The sequence below is a fragment of the Ostrinia furnacalis genome, unplaced genomic scaffold (genome assembly GCF_004193835.3).
Source record: "Ostrinia furnacalis isolate ACB-3 unplaced genomic scaffold, ASM419383v2 OfSCF7606, whole genome shotgun sequence".
NCBI classification, from domain to species: Eukaryota; Metazoa; Arthropoda; class Insecta; order Lepidoptera; family Crambidae; genus Ostrinia; species Ostrinia furnacalis.
In genome coordinates this window covers 487,179-507,762 of record NW_021137845.1, presented here as the reverse complement: position 1 = coordinate 507,762, position 20,584 = coordinate 487,179, and the positions used below count along the sequence as shown (strand labels likewise).

Sequence of the window (20,584 nt, the reverse complement as noted above, 5' to 3'; positions counted from 1 at the left end):
CTAGAATGTGTGAGGACGCTTTAGTAGTCACGTAACGCGGCCGAGACGATCGAGTTTAGATTTTTGGAACTCGTGAACCTATGTTATATTTCTGAAGATTTTTTAATGATGACACAACACAACACAAATATTGTGTTTGTGTTAATGTATTTTGTATAGATACATCATTTTTATTTTTGTATCTATTATATTACATCGAACTTTGCTTGCGTGATTTACTGATCTGTAAGCGCCATCTAGCGTATGACGATGTATATTTTTATATAAGGCAACAGAATGTTCAGATGTGGGTTAAGGATCGAGTAAAGATTAAAATGAGCACTCGTCGAAGTTTTTTTTTTGCTTTACTGAATTGATCACCGGTATCACATGATTTGTATTTAACCAAATGTAACATACATTGTAATGCCAGTTTAAAGAGTCACGTAAGACGTTAGGCTTAAAATAAAATAAAAAAAAACGCACACCTCGTGATAAAACACAATGCGACTAATTTTCGTACAAAATAAAACAAAAAACTACGCAACTCGTACGCAGCGGCCACGTGACGTATTGTGTCGACCGCAGCGCGGGCTCGCGTGACTTTAGTCAGTCGCACCGCCACCGCAGTCGCACAGCGGTTCGCTGTTGCCCAAACATGCGGCGTGTTTACAAAACAACGTTCGCCAGCGCCTGAGCTAGTGCAGTGCGATGGGGGACTTCCGCGCCGCCGCCGCGCGAGCCCTGCTGGTCCTGGCTGCCGCTGGGGGCGCGCTGGGCACCGGCCTCGGGGAATGCCCCATCTACCCCCAGCTGCCAAACTTTGACATCACTAGGGTGAGTACCATTCTTCTTGCTAATTACATCTGGGCAGCCAGATCCACTCTTTAAATGTAATGATTTGAATGTGTTTTTTTTTCGTAAAGGCAAAAAACTGTTGGTGTATTTTGTTACATATTATGTGTCCCTAGAAAAAGCAACATAATTTTCCATAATTGAAGAAAAAAAATCCGGTTTTCGTTTCGGTTTTCACTTTAATTTATTTATCAATAATTTATTTGTTGTTGTACCTACCTTGAAAATATTAGAACAAAGGGATTTATTTGAATAAAGTTAGTGTGTTTGTAATTATTTCATAAATTATTCAATAAGCTAGGTATTATTTGAAAATTTTGATAATCCGGAATTACTATTAAAAAGAAAGTAATGATTTGGTTGTTTTTAAATATTGAAGGCCTGGGTCGTACATTTCCATGAATTATAAATTACAATCGAGCAGTGTTACGAATGCGGATTACGTGTTGGTTCGCATTTCAATGCATGTTTGACATTTTTTTTATCATTAGATACAATAAGCCAGATATATTGCTCGCGCAGTTACACCTCCATGATTCAATAAATGGTCCTTCGAGCCAGATAAATTAATGGCATTCTCAGGCAGTAAAATTCAATTTACTTGCAGAAGAACTAATTTAGTTAGTCTTCTTATACGTGCTAGCCTAGATTATTATGCAAATAGAATACTGAAAAACAATACTCATAATAAACCTAAATTATCTGCTATTATGTTTAATACGAGAACTTAATACATATTTGTATGGCTGGACGCATGGTTCAAGTTGATTTCTACTTGTTGACCTTGAGCAGCGGAATTAAAGGAAGTTAGTCTTTGCAGCGTCGATAATGGTTGAAATGTTGAATATTGGCCGTACCCAGGGTAGAGCAACTAGCAGCTTTTCGCCCTGGAAATCAGTGTCGCTTTGAAGGAGCTAAGTCAAACGATCTGACTTAAAAAGAGAGGGGTCCTATTACAGAAGCTAGGTACGCCCATGAAAGGTAGGGGAGGGCAACTAGCAGCCTTTCGCCCTGGAAATCAGTGTCGCTTTGAATGAGCTAAGTTAAACGATCTGACCTAAAAAGAGGGGGGGGACCTATTACAAAAGCTGGGTAGTGTAGTAGTGGTACTGGTATTGATGTGAAGTCGTAGTATTGCGTATTACTCCAGTTCCGCGTGGTGGGCGGGGCGGGTCAGCAGACGTGGCAGCCGCGCCGGCGCTGTCGACTCATGCGCTTGCGCAGTTGCGTGACCTTCTGCGCCCTCGCTCGCGCCACTTTTATTCCATATTTATTACATGTTCCACTAACTGACTCGATGTTTAACTGTCTTGATACCTGTGAACTTAGATTCTCATCCATCACTATGTCATCGAACTAGTAACGTGTTTTTGGCAAATGGAACTCGATATGTTTAACTGTCTTGATACCTGTGAACTTAGATTCTCATCTATCACAACGTTCAACAACTCAGGCTTGCAACGTTTTTGGCAAATGGAAATTCAATACATCTATGACTGTCTTTAGCTATCGTTTCCTAATTGCTCGGGGTTGTGACCTCTTATGGTAATAATAACATACTTAATTTGTACGATGTTTGCTCTCCATCCAGCTTTTAGCGATTTGTATTACTTTGGTAATGCTGCTTTCGCGAAGTTAACACTCATCGATATGACACTTAACAATTTTCGTATACCTCGTTAGAGCCTTGTCACATTGGCGGATTACAAGTTTTTTCAAAGCGGAGCGGCGACGCACCGGTTCCGTGGCGAATACGTCGCGGATTTGCAACGTTTCCGCCTCGACTTTTCACCTCGTGTTCGCCTTCTTTCTTCGTTTCTTCGTTCTTGCAATCCGCCAATGTGGCAAGTCTCTACAGTCAAGTAAAAAAATATAACAGTTAACAATTCGATGTTCGCTTTATAACAGCTTCCCTGCAAACTATTTCCCTACTGATCCTTTATTATTTTCCCAATTTGTCTTGTTACCTTGGACTGAGGGCTGTTGCAGATGACGGGCACGTGGTACGAGGTGGAGCGCTCGTTCTACCTGATGGAGCTGGCGGCCAGCTGCAGCCAGCTCAACGTCACGCTCAACGAGAAGGGCTACTTCTACATCAGCATCAGCACCGTCAATCGATGGTAATTGACTTTTACCACGTTTTACGATTGTACTATGTAGATCAGCCGGGCTAGGGATGGGCGCCGTGATAAATTCTGATCTTAGATAACAAACGTATGGATTAATTAATAGCGTAAAATCGATGAAATGGCGTGATAAAAGCACTAAACTTGATGTACTAAGTAAGTCGGTAAATAATCAACCTATAAATCATTCCAGGGAGGAAGGATGTAGTGAAGAGTGATGTTAATTTTTGTTATTGACCTGAAATTCATTTCGTTGAATTGGGTCGTTGGAGTACTTACCTAATCCTACTCACTCATCATTCCCAGTTCTGTAGTCTCTCTCAGCTTTCCAGCTGTTACAACAATTAGTTTAACCTAAGAAGGTTAAACTAATTGTTCCTTCACCTGTATCAGGACTGGGGCCAGCAGCATAACGTACGCGATCGGCATCCCGAGCCACGCGGGCGCGTCGACGTTCCGCTACAAGGTGAACAACCGCATGCCCTACCTGCTGGGCCGCCTGCTGCCCGGCGCCGGGCTCTACAACGTGCTGTTCACGGACTACGAGCGCTTCGCCCTCGTGTGGTCCTGCTCCAGCCTCGGCGTCGCGCACTCGGGTGAGCGAGATGACAATACTACTTAATCATCATCTATCTATAGCCGTATTTTACGTTGGCTTGCTCTCGTGTGATCTAGCCCAGCTGAAATGGAATAAGAAACAATCTTCTTATCTGAAGACAACTGATGGGATAATCATTTCAGCCAAAGGACGTCTACTCTACTGTTGGAAAAGGCCTCTCCCAAGGATTCCACAAGAACCGGTCTTGTGCATCACCAGATCATCAATTTACCGAGCGGGAGGCCTGCCCACATTGAGTTTTCCACGTTCTGTTACTTTTTCTACGGTCCTTCGGATATCCTCACTTCTGATAAGATCAATAGGGAAACTCCCAACTTACCACTCTATCGCTCTTTGGGTGACCTTGAGCCTTCTTATGAAGCCCATAACGGGACTATTCCCACCTCTCGTTCCCATAGCTGCAACTCCTGAGTACTGCCACAATAGATCAAACCTGGTCGAGTTGGCGCAAATAAAGGCCCAAAAAACCAACTCCTGAGTATCCAGGATCTACAGTTTAATAAAAACCAAACCAGTGAAGGTCAAGTGCGTTCAAGCCTGGATGAGGCGGCGCAGGAACGGTCTTTGTGGAAAGCCTTGGGGGAGACTTCTCCAGCAATGGACGTCTTTCGGCGAACGAAGGTCAAGTATGAAGAACTATGTACTAACTGTTTCAGATCGCATGTGGGTGCTGGGCCGGCAGCGCGAGTTTGGCGCGGCGCTGCGAGCGCGCGTGTACGCCATTATGCAAGAGCTGCGCCTCGACCCCGACCGCCTCATCGTGTCCAAGAACCACAACTGCACGCGGCCCCCCGACTGACAATACAACTGTTTACTTTACAGGATCTTTTATTAACCTCGTGGTCTCCCCTGTCAGCCTCGTACGCTACTACCTTCACAAATAGGACTGGCGACATTATCTCGTAATAGTTTTTTGCGGTAGCGGTGCGGGGTGTGTTTTTATTACGCAAACATCAGAAAATTTCCTTTCAGTTGTGCGTTATGCCCCAAACTATACCATGATAAGTGTTACGTCACAGAAGTCACTCCTACCGCGCATCTCCGCTACCGCAGGAATGTTGTCTTATGTAGTGCTAAAACCCGCTTTAGATAGGGACTTTAGGTTTTACAAGAACATTAAAATTTAAAATAAAACAAACGCGCAAGTTAATCACACTTTCTATTTTTTGAAAAAATATTTTCTATATACAGTAAATATAGAATAAAAGTTAAAAACAGAGAAGTCTCGTTGAAGAACTTTGTTCGCTTAAGCCAAGGAATGCATCGTGTGATGATTGATAAACATCAAAATGTGAACTAAATAAATAATATTGTGCTATCATGTAACAACATAACTAAACATAATAACAGTGCATTCAGATCACAAATCAATCAGAAACAAAAAATATTTAAAAATAATTGTGCTCAGAAAGCTCGTTTTGATAGGATTTATAAGTGCCCCATAGCAATTACTTTAATCTATTTAATTATTATGCAACAATGGTGGAATTGAAGTTTGGTATATCCGGCGCCGCGAGTACAGCGCGCCCGTACGTCTATCGCTTCTATTATACAAGACAATACTGTTTTCACTATTAGAGGCTATAGCTACTTTATTTATTATCATAAACATTTTAAAACAGAGCTCGAGACAATAAATAAACTTAAAATTTATAAGGTAGATTCAAACATTTGGCAAAAATCACATTTTGTGATACCATTATTAATAACCATCAGTGTACAGACGACCGCACATCAACGTTAACACGATTCGTCGTTAATATAGGTGCGATATTGCAACTAAAATGTATTGTATGATGTGCTGTCGACTGTACAAAAAATTGTAAAACATTATTATCTAAAAATTATAACAATAGGCCATAATCTTAGTTTCTATCTTACTAAACACACCAAAAACTTTATAAAATCAACAAAACTAATACAAATCAAATCAAAGATTAATAGTGCTAAACAAAAATAAAGTACCACAAAGGAACTGCGGTTCAATACATAAATTATTACATTTAAAATTATTGCTGTTTGTTAAGTACGTAAAAAGTTACGTTCACAGAACAACCAGAATGGCATCCATCATAATACAATCAGTGGACGATCACCCGCTCGATTAAAAAAAATGAGACAGCTTACAAAGTATTTGTAAACACACGACACGCACACTTACGATCAAAATATAGTGAACACATAAAAATTGCTTTGTGATCACAAACAGTCAGTGAGGACAGTTGGAAATGTGGCTACGCTTGGAGATTACTTTCTCTACTGACAATACAGTTTCTGACTTCGGTTAACTGGAGGCACTCTGCATCACGATTTCTGTAGTCATAGGGTGACGTGGAGGAGACGCTGTCCGCAGGGCTGTCAGCGCGCTCCGATGCGACGCGCTCCGATGCGACGCGCTCCGCTGCGGCGGGCTTCGCGTTGGTGTACTGCTGCATCCACAGCTGTTTCTCCTCCACCTCCTTGCTCACCACCACAAACAGCTCTTTCTCTTTGCTGTCCAGTTGCTCCTTCAAATATGCTATTAGGTCTGTACTCTGAAATACAGTAAAATAAAAATTATTTACATTTTTTTTAAGTTATAAAATGTACACTTATGAAGCAATAAATTATGGCAATGACAGGACTTGTAAGGGTTCGTCACATTTACATAATAAGTGGTTTGTAATAAACTTTTAGTGATTACAATTTTTAAAAATAGTTTCTCTAAATTACATAAACAGTATTTACCCGCCCTATGAGCTGAGGGGCATCCAATTTGGAGTCAAGGTTGTAGAAATTCCCTTGGATCTGGCGAATGGTAATCCAGTGCCTCCGCCGCAGCGGCAGCATTACAAACCCTAGCTTGTAATCGGATGGCACGTTCAGTATGAACCCACAGATGTTTGATAAATCTAAGCATCCTGGGTCTCTGAAATAAATCAATTATTTGGTTAGATTGCCAGTAACACAAAATACTTTACTGTGGATGAAAGCAAGCTCTCTCTATAAATTTTCTAACTAAACAAACCCCAGTAATACTAAAAAATATTTCCAATGTATATGAAAAGTGTACCGACTTACTTTCGTTTATCAAACCACACTGCTTCACAACCTTTCTTCTGCAGAGCTGCCATTATCACATTGATGTCATAATTGCCAAGCCCTAGCATGGAGCGGTGAGGGTTGATCCACACGTTGGGTGACAGTCGGCTGCATATCGAGTCTAACTCTGACTTAGAAAAAGTTCCACGCGTCTGGAAATTCACAGAAGGTCACATATAAGCAAGAAAAATTAACAAGAAGTCTCTTTGTTTATGTAAACAAGGCATTTATTATTTGTATGGAATGCGCGCATGGATAAGATAATATTAATTTTATGTATAAAACTTGTATATCACAGTTACTTGTAAATCTCACCTGGAATAAATTATTAAGCGCGTGCAGAGCACACAATTCTTTAACCTGTTTTTCATGATAAATTGTAGGTTTTGAATTCATTTCGTTCGACTTTCATTTAAAATCGATTCTAGAGCAAAACAACCATTTTACTGCTTGGTAAACACTTTAAATACTTAACCAAATAATATTTAATAATTTAAATACGCAGAATTAATTATTATAAATCGTATTTACTTTTATTGCATTTTGTAAAAATATCACTTGACAATTTTGACAACCCAGCTTGAACCATCGACAAAACAAACTTAGGTCCTACCATCGACAAGAAACTTGCACAGACACTGAGCTATTAAAAACTTTTGTGACATAAATAAACTTTTTTTTTTGAGTTTGACACTTGATTGACAGGATGCAAAAAAAAAAAGCTTACTTTTCTCTATGCCTAAAACCGCCAAAGAATTGAGTTGGAAAACCCCTGTATTATTCCTCCAACTCTATTCCCGAAGCAAGCTCTCATTTAAATACAGCTTTGGAGTACCTGAATAACTGGATGACAGACCACGGATTATCAATATCCGTTCCAAAATGTTGCTGTGTCACCTTTACCCGAAAACGTTTTATTCCAGATGTAGACATATCACTAAACGGCAATAGCATTCCATGTGATAACCAAGTGAAGTTTTTAGGCCTAATTTTAGACACCCGACTAACAGGCATTCCACATTTTAATTATATTCTCGGAAAAGCTGAAAAAGGGTTGAATATCCTCCGAGCCCTCTCAGGTACCTGGTGGGGTGCTCACCCATACTCACAAAAACTTTTGTATAATGCTATTGTTCGTAGCCATTTTGATTACGCTTCATTCCTTTTAGATCCATGTAACAAAGCCGTCCTCGAGAAACTCAATAAAACCCAGTCTAAATGTCTTCGCATAGTATTGGGAGCCATGAAATCCTCACCTATTAATGCTCTGCAAGTCGAGTGCGTGGAGCCTCCCCTCTATTTGCGCAGACAGTACCTCTGTGACAGATTTTACATAAAAGTTTCTCAAAACTCCTCTCACCCGTTAAATGAGAAATTAACACTACTCTCTTCACTTAGCAGCTCTGATCCCTCTCGAAATTTGCCATGCATTCTGTTAAGTTACCAGAAATTTACCCGTTTGCCCACTCCAATTGAAAAAATTCCACTTAATCCCCTTTTCACAAACAGCTTTGAATCCCTACTTTATCAGCCCCCAATTATTTTAAACTTTGGCATAAATAAGGATTCCTGCTCAGCAGGTCAAGAATTTGTTAATATTGTCTCCGAGCACTGGCAAGGCTGGATCAAGATATTTACTGATGCCTCCAAGCTGGACGAAGGTGGCTGCACTGGCGCAGCTGTCTGGATACCTGCGTACAAAATAGCATTAAGTTTTAAATGTCCCCCAGTAACATCAGTTTTCACCGGAGAATCGGTTGCAATATTAGAGGCTATCCGATACTCTATCTCCCATCGTCTTAACAACTCTTTGATTTTCACCGATTCTCTAAGCTGTCTTCAAGCCATTTTAGCTAACCCCTTTAAATCAAAAACCAAATTTCCCATTATCTTTAAAATCAGAGAAGCTCTCTTTAAATGCAAACTAGAGGGATTAAATATCGTCTTGACTTGGATCCCAAGCCATCGAGGTATCCCAGGCAACGAAACAGTTGATTCATGCGCTAAACTTGCTACATCTTCTGGCTCGCTGGATCACTATAGGCTATTTGCCCATGATGCCTCCGCTCTCCCTCGAAATCACTTATACTCATCGTGGAATACTCATTGGGAAAATTCCAAAAGAATGGTTGGTAAATATTACGCTGATATACAAAAGGATATCCCTTCAAAACCTTGGTTTTTTAGACATAAGAACTTACCAAAAAGAACGGTCTCCATCATCTGTCGCCTGCGCCTTGGTCATGCGTGCACCCCTGTCCACCTCGCGAAAATACACATTAGAGATAGCTCCATTTGCGAGTGCGGCCTGGATGAAGGAACAACCAACCATATCTTTTTTAATTGTCCTAAAATTGGATCTTCTTTGTACGATTTTCTCCCTAAAACTTTCCCCCGTCCCTCTAATATTAAATGTGTACTTAACACCATTAGCTGTCCTATTTTAAATTCACTTGCAAAATTCATTAAAATTAACAAAATTAATTTGTAGGTAAGGAAAAAATTGGCCTTGCGAAATTTATTATAACAACCCCCGCGTCATTTTTTTTATTTTTCTTTTTTATTCTCTGTTACATAAAACCACCCCCAACCCTTTCCCCAACCCCTGCTGTACAAAATTTTTGTGTGTTTTGTCTTTTTTGTGTTGTCTTATTCGTGATTGTGATTTGTGACGTCTTTTTTGTTTTAGGTCGATAAGTTCGCTTAGTCTTGTAGAAAAAAATCTTTTTTTTTATTTTATTTTATTTGATTCTATCACTGTGTAAAAGCTGCGCACGTGACATTGGCGGAACAGTGGCGAAAAAGCACAAGTTCATCGCCATCAATAAAAGAAGAAGAAGAAGAAGAAGAGTTGGAAAACTAAAATAAAAATAAAAATTAGCGAATAATGTGTGATATTTTTCAAACAGACACTGAGCTACTGGAAGACACATATGAAGGCCATTTTTCTATAGTAAATAAAACTTCATTGCACCACTACAAAAGTTCGTTACCAAGGTTTGGTTGTTGTTTGAACATACCTTTAAGTTTGTTATCATACAAACTACGAAAATTTAGTAAAAACAATACACAATTGCCCTATTTAAATTTCATTTTCTTGCAGTGAATCTAATTTAACTTCATTTACACTATTAAGTGAAGTTTGTCAACATAGCAAGAAATCTTTGGGTTTACACAGTAACTTTGATCAGTTTATTGAATCTGTTAAAACCTTAACACAAAATGCTGATACAAGTAATATATCATCTTGGAAAAGTTCCCTAAAGTAAGTATTGTTTTGATTTTTCATTGCTCTTTTGATAACCATTATTTTTATGTAATTTTATTTTTGGTATTCATAGTACTTTTACAGACCCTGTATCTTTATTAGAGGAGTCCCTGGGACAGTGTAGGAAATGCGGTCCAGCCTGTTCTAGACCATTAATTGGATTAGATCAGTTCCAAAATGGCAAGTGTTCATGTCAGTTAGACCTTGCAGAACCTAATAATAGAGAAAACAAACAGGACACTAAAGGACTACCATTTGTTAAGGCCTTACACTCGGACAGTTCTAATGATGAATCTAAATCAAGTGAAAATCAGAGACAACCGTCTAAACAAACAAAATTTTGGCAACCAAGATTTCCTTCCAAAACTACAGCCCAAGCAACCACATCAAAATGTACACCGATATATCAAGATGTTGATTTAGAGAGTGAGGAAGAGATCAAGGCCCACAAGAGTAATGTAGCCAAGGTGACGTTTAAAACGGCCAAGGAACAGTTGCTGGCATCAAACCCTGCAGCTAAGAGAACACTTGGAGCCTCTAGGAAAGCTCAGGCTAAATTTGTTTCTCCCATGATAGGAGCTCAGTAAGTTATTCAATACAACTTTATTTCCAGTCAAAGAAATTCCTTCTATTTACTCATTATTTTCATGTCAACAGGGAGAAGCAAGAGACAGCTGAACCTGAGGTTACAGATGAAAGACTCAAGCACATAGACCCCAAGATGATTGAACTTATTGAAAGTGAAATTATTGATAAGGGGATACCAATAGGTATGTAATTCTATATGAAGGCAAAAAACAGCTTTTGTTATTGTATATTCTTCTTGTATTATTTTTACTCTTTTGTCTGTTACAGGTTGGGATGACATTGCTGGCCTTGAATTAGCCAAGTCTGTGATCCAAGAGGCAGTGGTGTGGCCGCTGTTGAGGCCAGACATCTTCACAGGACTGAGGAGGCCACCCAAAGGTATCCTGCTCTTTGGCCCTCCGGGCACTGGAAAAACATTGATTGGTTAGTTGTTTGGAAACTATCAGCAGTCTTTGAAGTTTTGACTTTTTAAAGCTTAGTCTTTTTTTTACAGAAGTAGAAATTGACCTGGTTATTGATTAATGGAGTCAACTAACCCATTACGAAGTCAGCTATTTCATGGTTTTTGGAATCCCTGATAATGTTGCCTTGCCTGTATTTTGAACATACTGATTTGTTTAATTGACCTTTTCAATATCATTGTAGCATGTACTTTACATAATTTATTTGTTAACATTTTGTTATGTGTATGTAATAGGGAGGCCTCCAGCAGTGGGCGTCATTTGCATGAATTGATGTGGTACTGAATGAAAATTTTTCTATTCTATTCCAACCTATTTTCCCGCCAGGCCGGTGCGTGGCGGCGCAGTGCCACGCGACATTCTTCAGCATCTCGGCGTCGTCGTTGACGTCCAAGTGGATCGGCGACGGCGAGAAAATGGTGCGCGCGCTCTTCGCCGTCGCTCGCACACACCAACCAGCTGTGAGTATTCTGTGACACTTACCAGTTTCATACCCTCTGGTTCAAGTTTATAGAAAACAATTTCTATTGCTACTTGTTCTTGCTTGTGATTTTCAGATTTCAGTTACCTGATGCAACTTTAGCCTAGGCACAGACCACCGACTAAAAGTTGGCCGATAGTTCGGCCCAATTCTAATTTGTATGAAGAATCACTCGGTGTAATGTGCGCATTTTCATACTTCTCCATACTGATTAACAGCCCGACTCAACTATCGGACAACTAAAAGTCGGTGGTCTGCGCCTAGACATTCCAATAGTCGCCATCTCAACTCAATTTCTTTCTACATACTTCTATTTTCAACTTGATTTGACTGAAATATTTCGACACAATGTAACAACAAATGGACTTTACTTTTTAAAATGAACTCCTCTGTTCCAGGTAATATTCATCGATGAAATAGATTCTCTACTCACACAAAGGAACGACACAGAACACGAGGCCACAAGGAGGATCAAGACTGAATTTTTAGTGCAGTTCGACGGTGCGGCGACAGGTAACCAGCATAATAAGTGACTAGAACCCTCATGTGGTCCTTCGACAATGAAACTAAAAAAACTCATAAAAACTCATTTATTTATGCAAGTAGGCTTTTTAAAAAGCACTTTTACACGTCTGCTTGAGGACAATAAATGGGCCAGTATTGAAAAGAAGCAGCGCAAGAAACTGTTCTTATGGTCTACAAATAGTAGACCAGCGTTGATTTTAACTTTGTGTAGGCGACGAGGAGCGGCTGCTGATCATCGGCGCCACCAACCGGCCTCACGAGCTGGACGAGGCCGCGCGCCGCCGCCTCGTCAAGCGCCTCTACATACCGCTACCGGAACACGACGTAAGCAGAGCTATCGTTTTAAATTATGGCTATTATGTTATTCTGATGAATATACAGTAATTATGTACTGTAATTTAAAAAAATCGTACAGTAGTTTTTGCATGAAACAGGAACAAACATGTATTATTGCTTCATAATATTTGGCTTTTTTTATGGAGTTTAAATTTTATCTAAATGATGTTTTATTAATACATACTCTATCCCAGTGTTTTTCAACCTTTTTCATGACGCGACCCCCCTAGCATGAAAAAATTTTTTGCGACCCCCCGACCGTTCGCTTTTTTTTTCATACCTTTTACCAAGACGTTGTAGGGACCGAATTCTTCAATTTATACAACATTTATGCGTTTGCATAATTAGATTTCGGATAAATTTAGCTTTTAAACTTCTCGGGCTCTATCCTAACAATGTCTTCCCAGGCTCGCAAGCAGATGATAGAAAATTTACTACAAAGCGAGCCACATGAGCTGAGCGACCCACAGCTGGGCGAGGTGGCGGCGCTGACAGCGGGCTTCTCGGGCGCCGACGTCAAGTCGTTATGCTCCGAGGCCGCCATGGGGCCCGTGCGCGCCGTCCCGCTCTCGCAGATCGCCACCATTCAGCGGGACAAGGTCGGACACGTTCAGTAACAACTACCTACTGCTTGCTAGTTTGTGGCAACACCTATGATCACCTATCAAAATGTTGCCTGTACAAATTATTCGTTTCGCTAATAAACTTTTATGCTCATTATTTAGCCCGCTCAAACACATTAATCTTAGTTAGATTTTCACCTGTAATTTCCAGGTGAGGCCAGTGAACATACAAGACTTCAAAAATGCGTTGCAGCGAGTTAGGCCAAGTGTGTCCCAAGATGATTTAGGGCAATATGTTAAATGGAACCAAACTTATGGCCAAGGATTTTAATAAATTATTGAAGTAAAGGAAATACGAACATGTTTTATTTTAAACATACGAACTTTAATGCGCGTGCAGCTCAGTTATTGGCGACAAACTGTAAAAGCAAAGCAAACGTACAAATGAAGTTTAAAAACTACATGGTTATCTAAATAATATGTTTAATATTCTATTCCCTTGCCTAAAAAAGGAAGAGCTGTCAAACCACCTCAGCTGATTGTCAATTTCATCTGTCTGTCAAAGCGTGATTGAAAAGCTTTTTTGGCGCTTGTATTGTACATTTATAAATCCATTTAAATATTGTAACATGTTGTAAAGTAATGAATTAAGATGACTAAGCTTTTATAAAAAACCTATAGATCTGAAGGAAACTTAGTAAACATAAGTACCTAATAATGGCGCAAGAGAACCGGGTTGTTGTGCTGATCGACATGGATTGTTTTTATTGCCAAGTAGAGGAGAAGCTGAATCCAGAGTTAGCAGGGAAACCTATAGCTGTTGTGCAGTATAACCCCTGGAAGGGTGGCGGGTAAGTCAATCTGAATATGCATTAATTTTGAGTAACCTTCCTAACCTAACTTTCTGTGTAGCAATACAAATATTTTTGTTCTGTATTTCGTTGAAAAAATACATATATTTTTTATTTATTGCTATTTACAGGATTATAGCGGTAAACTATGTGGCTAGAGCGATGGGAGTGACACGTCACATGAGGGGAGATGAGGCCAAGGAGAAATGTCCAGAAATTCAGCTCCCTTCAGTACCCTGCCAGAGAGGCAAAGCTGATATTTCGAAGTAAGTTCTCTGAAGTCCAGAATAAATGATATTACCAATTTACCAATAAAATATCTTAATTGAAATTTTGTCTAAAGTAAGATAACTTTTTATCAAGAATTATTACTAAAATTGCTGCAATTTTTTTAGGTATAGAGATGCTGGTAAAGACGTGGCTAAAGTATTACAGAAGTTTACTACTTTGCTGGAGAGGGCTTCTATAGATGAAGCCTATTTGGATATAACCGCTCCTGTAAGCAATTTCATTTTGTATTTGCATAAACATAACAACTAAAATCCTATTAACTTTGTTTTATACACCTGATTAACTCCTAAACTAAGTGCTTGTACTTATATTAAAAGATTATTGCAAAGGCTTATGTTCTTGACTCTTGTCTTACACATTCCAGGTACAAGAAAGGCTAAAAACTATTAATGTGAACTCTGTAACAACAGACCTTATCCCAAACACATACGCACTGGGGTATGACAGTGTGGACCAATTCATAGACGATATCCACAACTGTGGTTGTGACTCCATAGACTTTGACTATGAGCATGCAAAAGAGCTGCTAGTTGGGGCAATTATTGTGAGCGAGATTAGAGCAGCTGTGTATGAAGAAACTGGTAAGTAGGCTGTACATTATTTTTATATTATTTAAATGTTGATGTCAAGAACAATAATATCCACACTTTCTTAGGTTACAGATGTTCAGCTGGAATAGCACACAACAAAATCCTAGCAAAACTTGTGTGTGGAATGAACAAACCCAATAAACAAACCATTTTGCCTAAACATTCTGTGAATATGCTGTACAGGTAAATAAAGACTAATTTTTTTTTATGATCCTTTCCTTCTATTAGAATACTAGCTGACCCGGCGAACTTTGTTCCGCCTTAATGGCAATAAATAAGCAGACTTTTTTTTTAATTTCGAACGGGATAAAAAGTATCCTATGTCATTCTCCTGGCTCTAAACTACCTCCCTGACAATTTTCAGCTAAATCGGTTCAGCCGTTCTTGAGTTATAAGTGGAGTAACTAACACGACTTTCTTTTATATATACAGGGTGTTAGGTAAATGAGTATATGAGCCGACACTAGTCCATGTTAACATGGTTATATAAATGGTATGGTGAAGTCAGAAAATTGATATCTTCATTTTAATTATTTTAATTTTCATACAAATCGGATTTTATAAAATTTATTTTGTATGAAAATTAAAAAAAAATAAATGATGATATCAAATTTCTGACTTCACCATACCATTTATATGCCCATGTTAACATGGGCTAGTGTCGGCTCATATACCCATTTACCAAACACCCTGTAGATACGAATTACATTAATATTGTTATTATTTTCAGTACTTTATCAGTGAAGAAGGTAAAACACCTTGGGGGAAAATTTGGAGATACTGTTTGTGATCTTTTAAAAATAAAAAACATGATTGACCTACAAGTTTTCACTGAAAAAGATTTGCAGGCTAAGTTTGATGAAAAAAATGGGTAAATTTAATAGTTCTGTGAAATTGACTACTTAACCCTTTACCTACGGGCCCTTGGAAACCAAAGTCGCCTCTCAATACGGGGTATTTTAACCTTTATAATTGTTTGCTCCACTTTACATCAATATATTTAAAAAAGTGTGAGACTTACGGTATTGAAATTGGGAATATTATATTCTGCAACTAATGTTGTTTCATAATTATAAGCGCATTTTACACTTAATTTGCAATTTTATTGCTTTTTTGGCGTAAACCGTGATTTAGTATTGGCTTTGCCAAAATAACAATAGATGCCACCCGTATTAAAAAGTGACTTTTGACTTGGCAACTATAAGTGCCTCCCGTAGGTAAAAGGTTAACTTTATAATGCCACATGGAATCTATTGAAATGTTTTGTTCAACAGGACATGGCTCTACAATATAGCTAGAGGAATTGATTTAGAACCAGTACAGGCAAGATTCAACCCAAAAAGTATAGGTTGCTGTAAACAACTTAGAGGAAAGAGTGCTCTTGTGGATTTAGATAGCCTGAAAAAGTGGCTCACTGATCTGGGCGACGAAATTGAAGACCGACTAGAGAAGGATGCGCTGGAAAATAACAGAACACCAAAGCAGATGGTTGTGAGCTTCTCTACATCACTGCCTGATGGAAGAGATATCAGCAGTTCCAGATCATATAACTTTATAGCTGAAGATGAACTATGTGGAGAGCTGTTTACTAAAAAGGCATTGGAATTAGTTTTGGATACTACAGAGGGATTAAAGATAAAAGGTATTATTTAAAAAGATTTTATAAAGATAAAGCTTTGATGAAGATAAGATGATGATATGAATTAGTAAATGGTAATTTGTATCAAATAATTAACTTTCGGTGACTTTGTGTTTCAGATGCTGAGGGAAATCGACGATTAAAGGCGCCAATAAAATTTCTAGGAATTAGTGTGGGAAAATTTGAGGATAACACTGAAAGCAAAAAAACAAAACGAATAGTTGACTATTTTTGTGCTGGTCCATCTAAAGGAGATGCAGCCAAAACAAAGGAAAATGATAAGACCAATGATAAAGCTCAAACTGCTGATAAGAAACCAATAAACAAAAATGAAGGCAAAGAATATATTTTAAACAAATTTTTCCAAATCACCAATAAAACACTAAATAAAGAACCGACGGCACATGTTAATAAAAATGACGATAGTAAAGAAGTTGTTGTAGAATCAACCCTTGAGAAACAAGAATCGTTTTTTGCAAAGTTCCTTAATAAAAATACAACTCAATTTACTGAAGATCCTACACCCTCTGTAACTGAATCTGCTAAGAAAATTCCTCCACCAACTCCTGTTTGTGATGTAATCAACTGCGGCGATAATAGTAATGATACTGCATATTCAGGGTCCACAATAAATGAGGAAATCAACAAAAGTGTTGCTCTGTTTGAAGAAGATCCTGCTGATGTAGATCGCGTTAGTAATATGAGGCAACTACTAAATTCAACAATGATACCAGACGTTATGGAAACCAATGAAGTACCTGACAATGAAGAATCTCATGGTGATGATGCTACTGATATGAATACAGATACAGAGCCAAATAACCTAATAGATACAATAACTTGTTCAGAATGTGGTAAGACTATCGAAATGGATAAATTTGACACGCACGCTGATTACCATCTCGCGCTGAGGCTTAGAGATGAAGAGAGGCATCAAGTACGATTAGAAAGGAAAGAAAGATTTGCAGAGAAAACAGTATCACAAAACCCAGAATCTAAAACCAAAATACCTGTTACAGATCAGTCGAATGATAAAGTTGAACCAACATCTATAGCCAGCTTTCTTGTGAAGATTGATAATACAACTCCATCAGAAAGGTGTTCAGAGTGTGGTAAAAGAGTGCCTATAGAAAAAATATCAGAGCATTCAGATTTCCATGAAGCACAAAGATTAAGCAGAGAGCTTAATAAAAAACCCAACCCTATACAAATCACAGGGAGTGCTGTAAAAAGAAAAAGGAACTCTGCATCTCCAGTTAAAAAGCCTAAAGTACCATGTAAATCAATAGCATCTTTCTTTAGAAGCTCAGATTGATATTAAATTCACTAATGAACTAACACTGCATATCAATTGCTTTCCCCAATAATAATTTGCGTTAATTTACAAGACATTATGACTTTCGCCTAAAAGAAGTTTAAAGCAACAAAAATGAGATGTTGAACTAAATATTATACCTCCCATTAAACCCCCTATTCAATATGGCAGTGTTTTTCAACATTTTTCATGACACGACCCGGGGGGTCGTAGTAGTATAAAAAAAAATTTGGCGACCCCCCGACCGCTTCGCTTTTTTTTCATGAATATTATGTTGCAAAGATGTTTGTAGGAACCGAATACTTAAATCCATACAACATTTGCATAATTAGATTTCGGATTTGTCTTTATAAGAGCAATAGCTAACGGGACGCGCGGACCATGTTTTTGTATTTCTACGTTATCGCGCAGTAGACCCCTAGTCGAATAAAATTAGAATGGATGGAGTTCGTCTACTTTCAGAATCATTTCTTTTTGACCCTGGTTGTTTCTAGTTGTCAAATGTACCAATATCACTGAAACTGTTATTGATGGGAATGTTAAAAATAAAAGAAATGTAAAAGTTTAGTATAGTTTATTCAAGTTTACAAGTTGTGCAGTTCGACTTGCACCTTGCGCCAGGCGTCGAGCGGGCCGTGCTCGGGGCGGTACTTGACGTTGCAGCCGTCGTTGGCCAGGCGGCCCTCGTCCCGCAGATTCTCGTACTCCTCGCGGTCGTACTTCGTGAAGCCCCACCTCTTGGACACGTAGATCTATACAACAATAGACATTGGGTTAACTTTTGTGAATCATGATGATGAACAGCTGAAGCTTTGGCCCGTTTTCTGAATGATGAGCACGCTCACGCCAAAGACAAATTCAATCAATTCATCTTTGAGTTGAAGATGAGCATGCTCAAGCTGTAATTCTCAATTAAGATTCTTATTTGAATCTTTTGATTCTTGATAAATAGAATCATGAATAACACGTCGTCGCGGAATAATTAGTCAGCACGTTATGGGAAAAACCCTTGACATGTTTCTTAGTCACATCTAACTTGTATTACTATCCTACCTTCTGGCGACCAGGGAACTTGAACTTGGCACGACGCAGAGCCTCGATGACCTGCGCCTTCCAACGGTCGCTGGAGCGCACGGACATGATGGGCTGGCCGATGCGGACTCGCGCGACTGTGCCTTGGGGCTTGCCGAAAGCACCACGCATCCCAGTCTGGAGCCTAAAATGTGAGAAAAAAGGGCTTAATACACCTACTAGAAGCATTTATCCATTGAATAGGCAATTTGTGGAGAAACTGTTACAAAAATACAAAGTTTAGGTAGAAACTTTCATAATGTTTCATCATAATGACGATTGATGTTATTAAAATGGATTCTACTGCAATGACTGGATAAATTCAATTCCATCAAGATAAGAAACCAAAAACAGTCAAATTAACATTACATTGCCACTTCACTGTTGTTTTGATGAGTCAACCTAGCTAGATTGCACAACAAAACTTGTACCTTATCATACAGTAGAATGGCAATTTTTTGCAAATCATCACAGTGGTCTTTTTTTATGTGATTGCGGGCACATACAAGGCAAGTATTTGACCACAATTGCAGTTGCACCTGGTGTTAGGCGTTGTACCGACATTAATCTTTCAATTAATTACTTTTACTGATATGAACAATAACTAATTAATTGTTAATATTATCAGAATAGTAGTTAATTAGGTATGAATTTCAATTATTTACTTGGCAGTCTGGTAAAAGTATTACAGAATAACTGCAAACTAAAGATACAAATACTAAACAGAATAAAGTAAAGGGCAAGAAATAAAAATTTCTGGCATAAAAGATCATTACACAATTTGAGTGAATGTTCTTTCTTCTTTTCATCTAAATATAAATAATGTGCTTCTAGGTTATGCCTGGAGAAAATGCCTATTGGCAAATTGGTTGTTGATTGGTTGGCCGAATATGAAGTCACTTTTTGATAAACAATTCTGATCACTGTATATTAAAAAATAATTACTGATGCATACCTATCAGCTCCAGCGCACGATAACATTTTGTTGATGCGGATCACATGGAATGGATGCAACCTGATGCGGATGTGGAACTGGTCTTTGCCGCAGTTCTTCACGAGGTACTTGTTGCAGCAGATACGGCCGGCCTCCAGGGCCTCCGAGCTCAGCTGCTCGTACTCATCGGACACCAAGTGCACGCATAGCGGGAAGTCGTCTACTGCCGCCTTCTTCTTGCCCAAGTCGAAGATACGGATCTTGGGGTCGGGTACACCACGACAGAACCGTGATTTGGGGTATGGTTTGTTCTTACAGTACCGATAACTGAAATAGAAAGCAAGTTATATGTAAAGGGCCTTGAGAAATAGGAAATAAATGATTGAAAGTGAACAGAATGGAAGCCTACCATCTCGCTGGCCGGCGCCCCATTGTGAACTGAAATAAATAAAAAATATGATCTTAGTAACTAGCACACGATATTTCAGCACAAAACCACATGGAAATATAAATTAATTGTAAGGATTAAATTCGATTTTAAATAGTAAAAATATCTCAGCACCTTCACAAAGTGACACCTTGTCGCTGAAGAAAGAGACAAAAAACTATGACACTGACACAAGTGTTTGACATTTTTATTTTTTAAAACTGCAAATTTACGTACTTGTGCTTTGTATATTACTACTAAAAAATGCTACGTCTATAAACCAGACACAGGCATGAATCATGAATGTGACCATGACGACCATGACCATCACTGAGCAAAATATCACTTCGTTTTGACCATCACCATGTTTTAATAATGTGTAAGACATTGTAATGTATTGTGCTATTGTTATTTATTTTGCTCGGAGATGTGCTCGGAGCACCAACCGAAATCATAAAATACCAATAAAAGCAACTTAAAACTTTTTGTATCCTCGTCAAATGACTCTGTAAAGCTTTTTTGTACAATGACTGCGCAACTATACACGAAAAACCAACACTTATCGATATTTCAATTGATTAAGT

The 20,584-nt window shown here is 38.7% G+C and overlaps 5 protein-coding genes across 5 annotated transcripts; 3 read left to right on the top strand and 2 right to left on the bottom strand.

The window, feature by feature from the left end:
• The first annotated feature begins 376 nt into the window (after window positions 1-376).
• LOC114365663 (apolipoprotein D) lies at window positions 377-4,398 on the top strand. The gene is made up of 4 exons (XM_028322284.1): window positions 377-816; window positions 2,824-2,954; window positions 3,354-3,556; window positions 4,236-4,398. The coding sequence occupies exons 1-4, from the start codon at window positions 691-693 to the stop codon at window positions 4,376-4,378; spliced, it is 603 nt and encodes a 200-aa protein (XP_028178085.1). The 5' UTR covers window positions 377-690; the 3' UTR covers window positions 4,379-4,398.
• Window positions 4,399-4,721: 323 nt separating this feature from the next.
• Josd (Josephin domain containing) lies at window positions 4,722-7,207 on the bottom strand. The gene is made up of 4 exons (XM_028322292.1): window positions 6,976-7,207; window positions 6,640-6,812; window positions 6,307-6,487; window positions 4,722-6,113 (listed from the first exon to the last, which is right to left on the bottom strand). The coding sequence occupies exons 1-4, from the start codon at window positions 7,054-7,056 to the stop codon at window positions 5,814-5,816; spliced, it is 735 nt and encodes a 244-aa protein (XP_028178093.1). The 5' UTR covers window positions 7,057-7,207; the 3' UTR covers window positions 4,722-5,813.
• A 188-nt stretch (window positions 7,208-7,395) lies between these two features.
• On the top strand, window positions 7,396-13,235 carry LOC114365669 (fidgetin-like protein 1). The gene is made up of 11 exons (XM_028322290.1): window positions 7,396-7,421; window positions 9,512-9,657; window positions 9,764-9,925; window positions 10,002-10,511; window positions 10,586-10,698; window positions 10,784-10,939; window positions 11,305-11,438; window positions 11,857-11,971; window positions 12,195-12,307; window positions 12,727-12,918; window positions 13,094-13,235. Exons 2-11 carry the CDS (start codon window positions 9,548-9,550, stop codon window positions 13,211-13,213), a joined length of 1,725 nt encoding a protein of 574 aa, XP_028178091.1. The 5' UTR covers window positions 7,396-7,421; window positions 9,512-9,547; the 3' UTR covers window positions 13,214-13,235.
• A 285-nt stretch (window positions 13,236-13,520) lies between these two features.
• Window positions 13,521-17,587, top strand: DNApol-eta (DNA polymerase eta). Its single transcript, XM_028322293.1, has 8 exons — window positions 13,521-13,733; window positions 13,865-13,999; window positions 14,129-14,231; window positions 14,389-14,605; window positions 14,680-14,797; window positions 15,345-15,485; window positions 15,889-16,256; window positions 16,373-17,587. Exons 1-8 carry the CDS (start codon window positions 13,600-13,602, stop codon window positions 17,566-17,568), a joined length of 2,412 nt encoding a protein of 803 aa, XP_028178094.1. The 5' UTR covers window positions 13,521-13,599; the 3' UTR covers window positions 17,569-17,587.
• Window positions 17,588-18,125: 538 nt separating this feature from the next.
• Window positions 18,126-20,216, bottom strand: RpL10 (ribosomal protein L10). Its single transcript, XM_028322286.1, has 5 exons — window positions 20,136-20,216; window positions 19,983-20,011; window positions 19,595-19,900; window positions 18,622-18,784; window positions 18,126-18,320 (listed from the first exon to the last, which is right to left on the bottom strand). The coding sequence occupies exons 2-5, from the start codon at window positions 20,003-20,005 to the stop codon at window positions 18,153-18,155; spliced, it is 660 nt and encodes a 219-aa protein (XP_028178087.1). The 5' UTR covers window positions 20,006-20,011; window positions 20,136-20,216; the 3' UTR covers window positions 18,126-18,152.
• Between the last annotated feature and the right edge of the window lie 368 nt (window positions 20,217-20,584).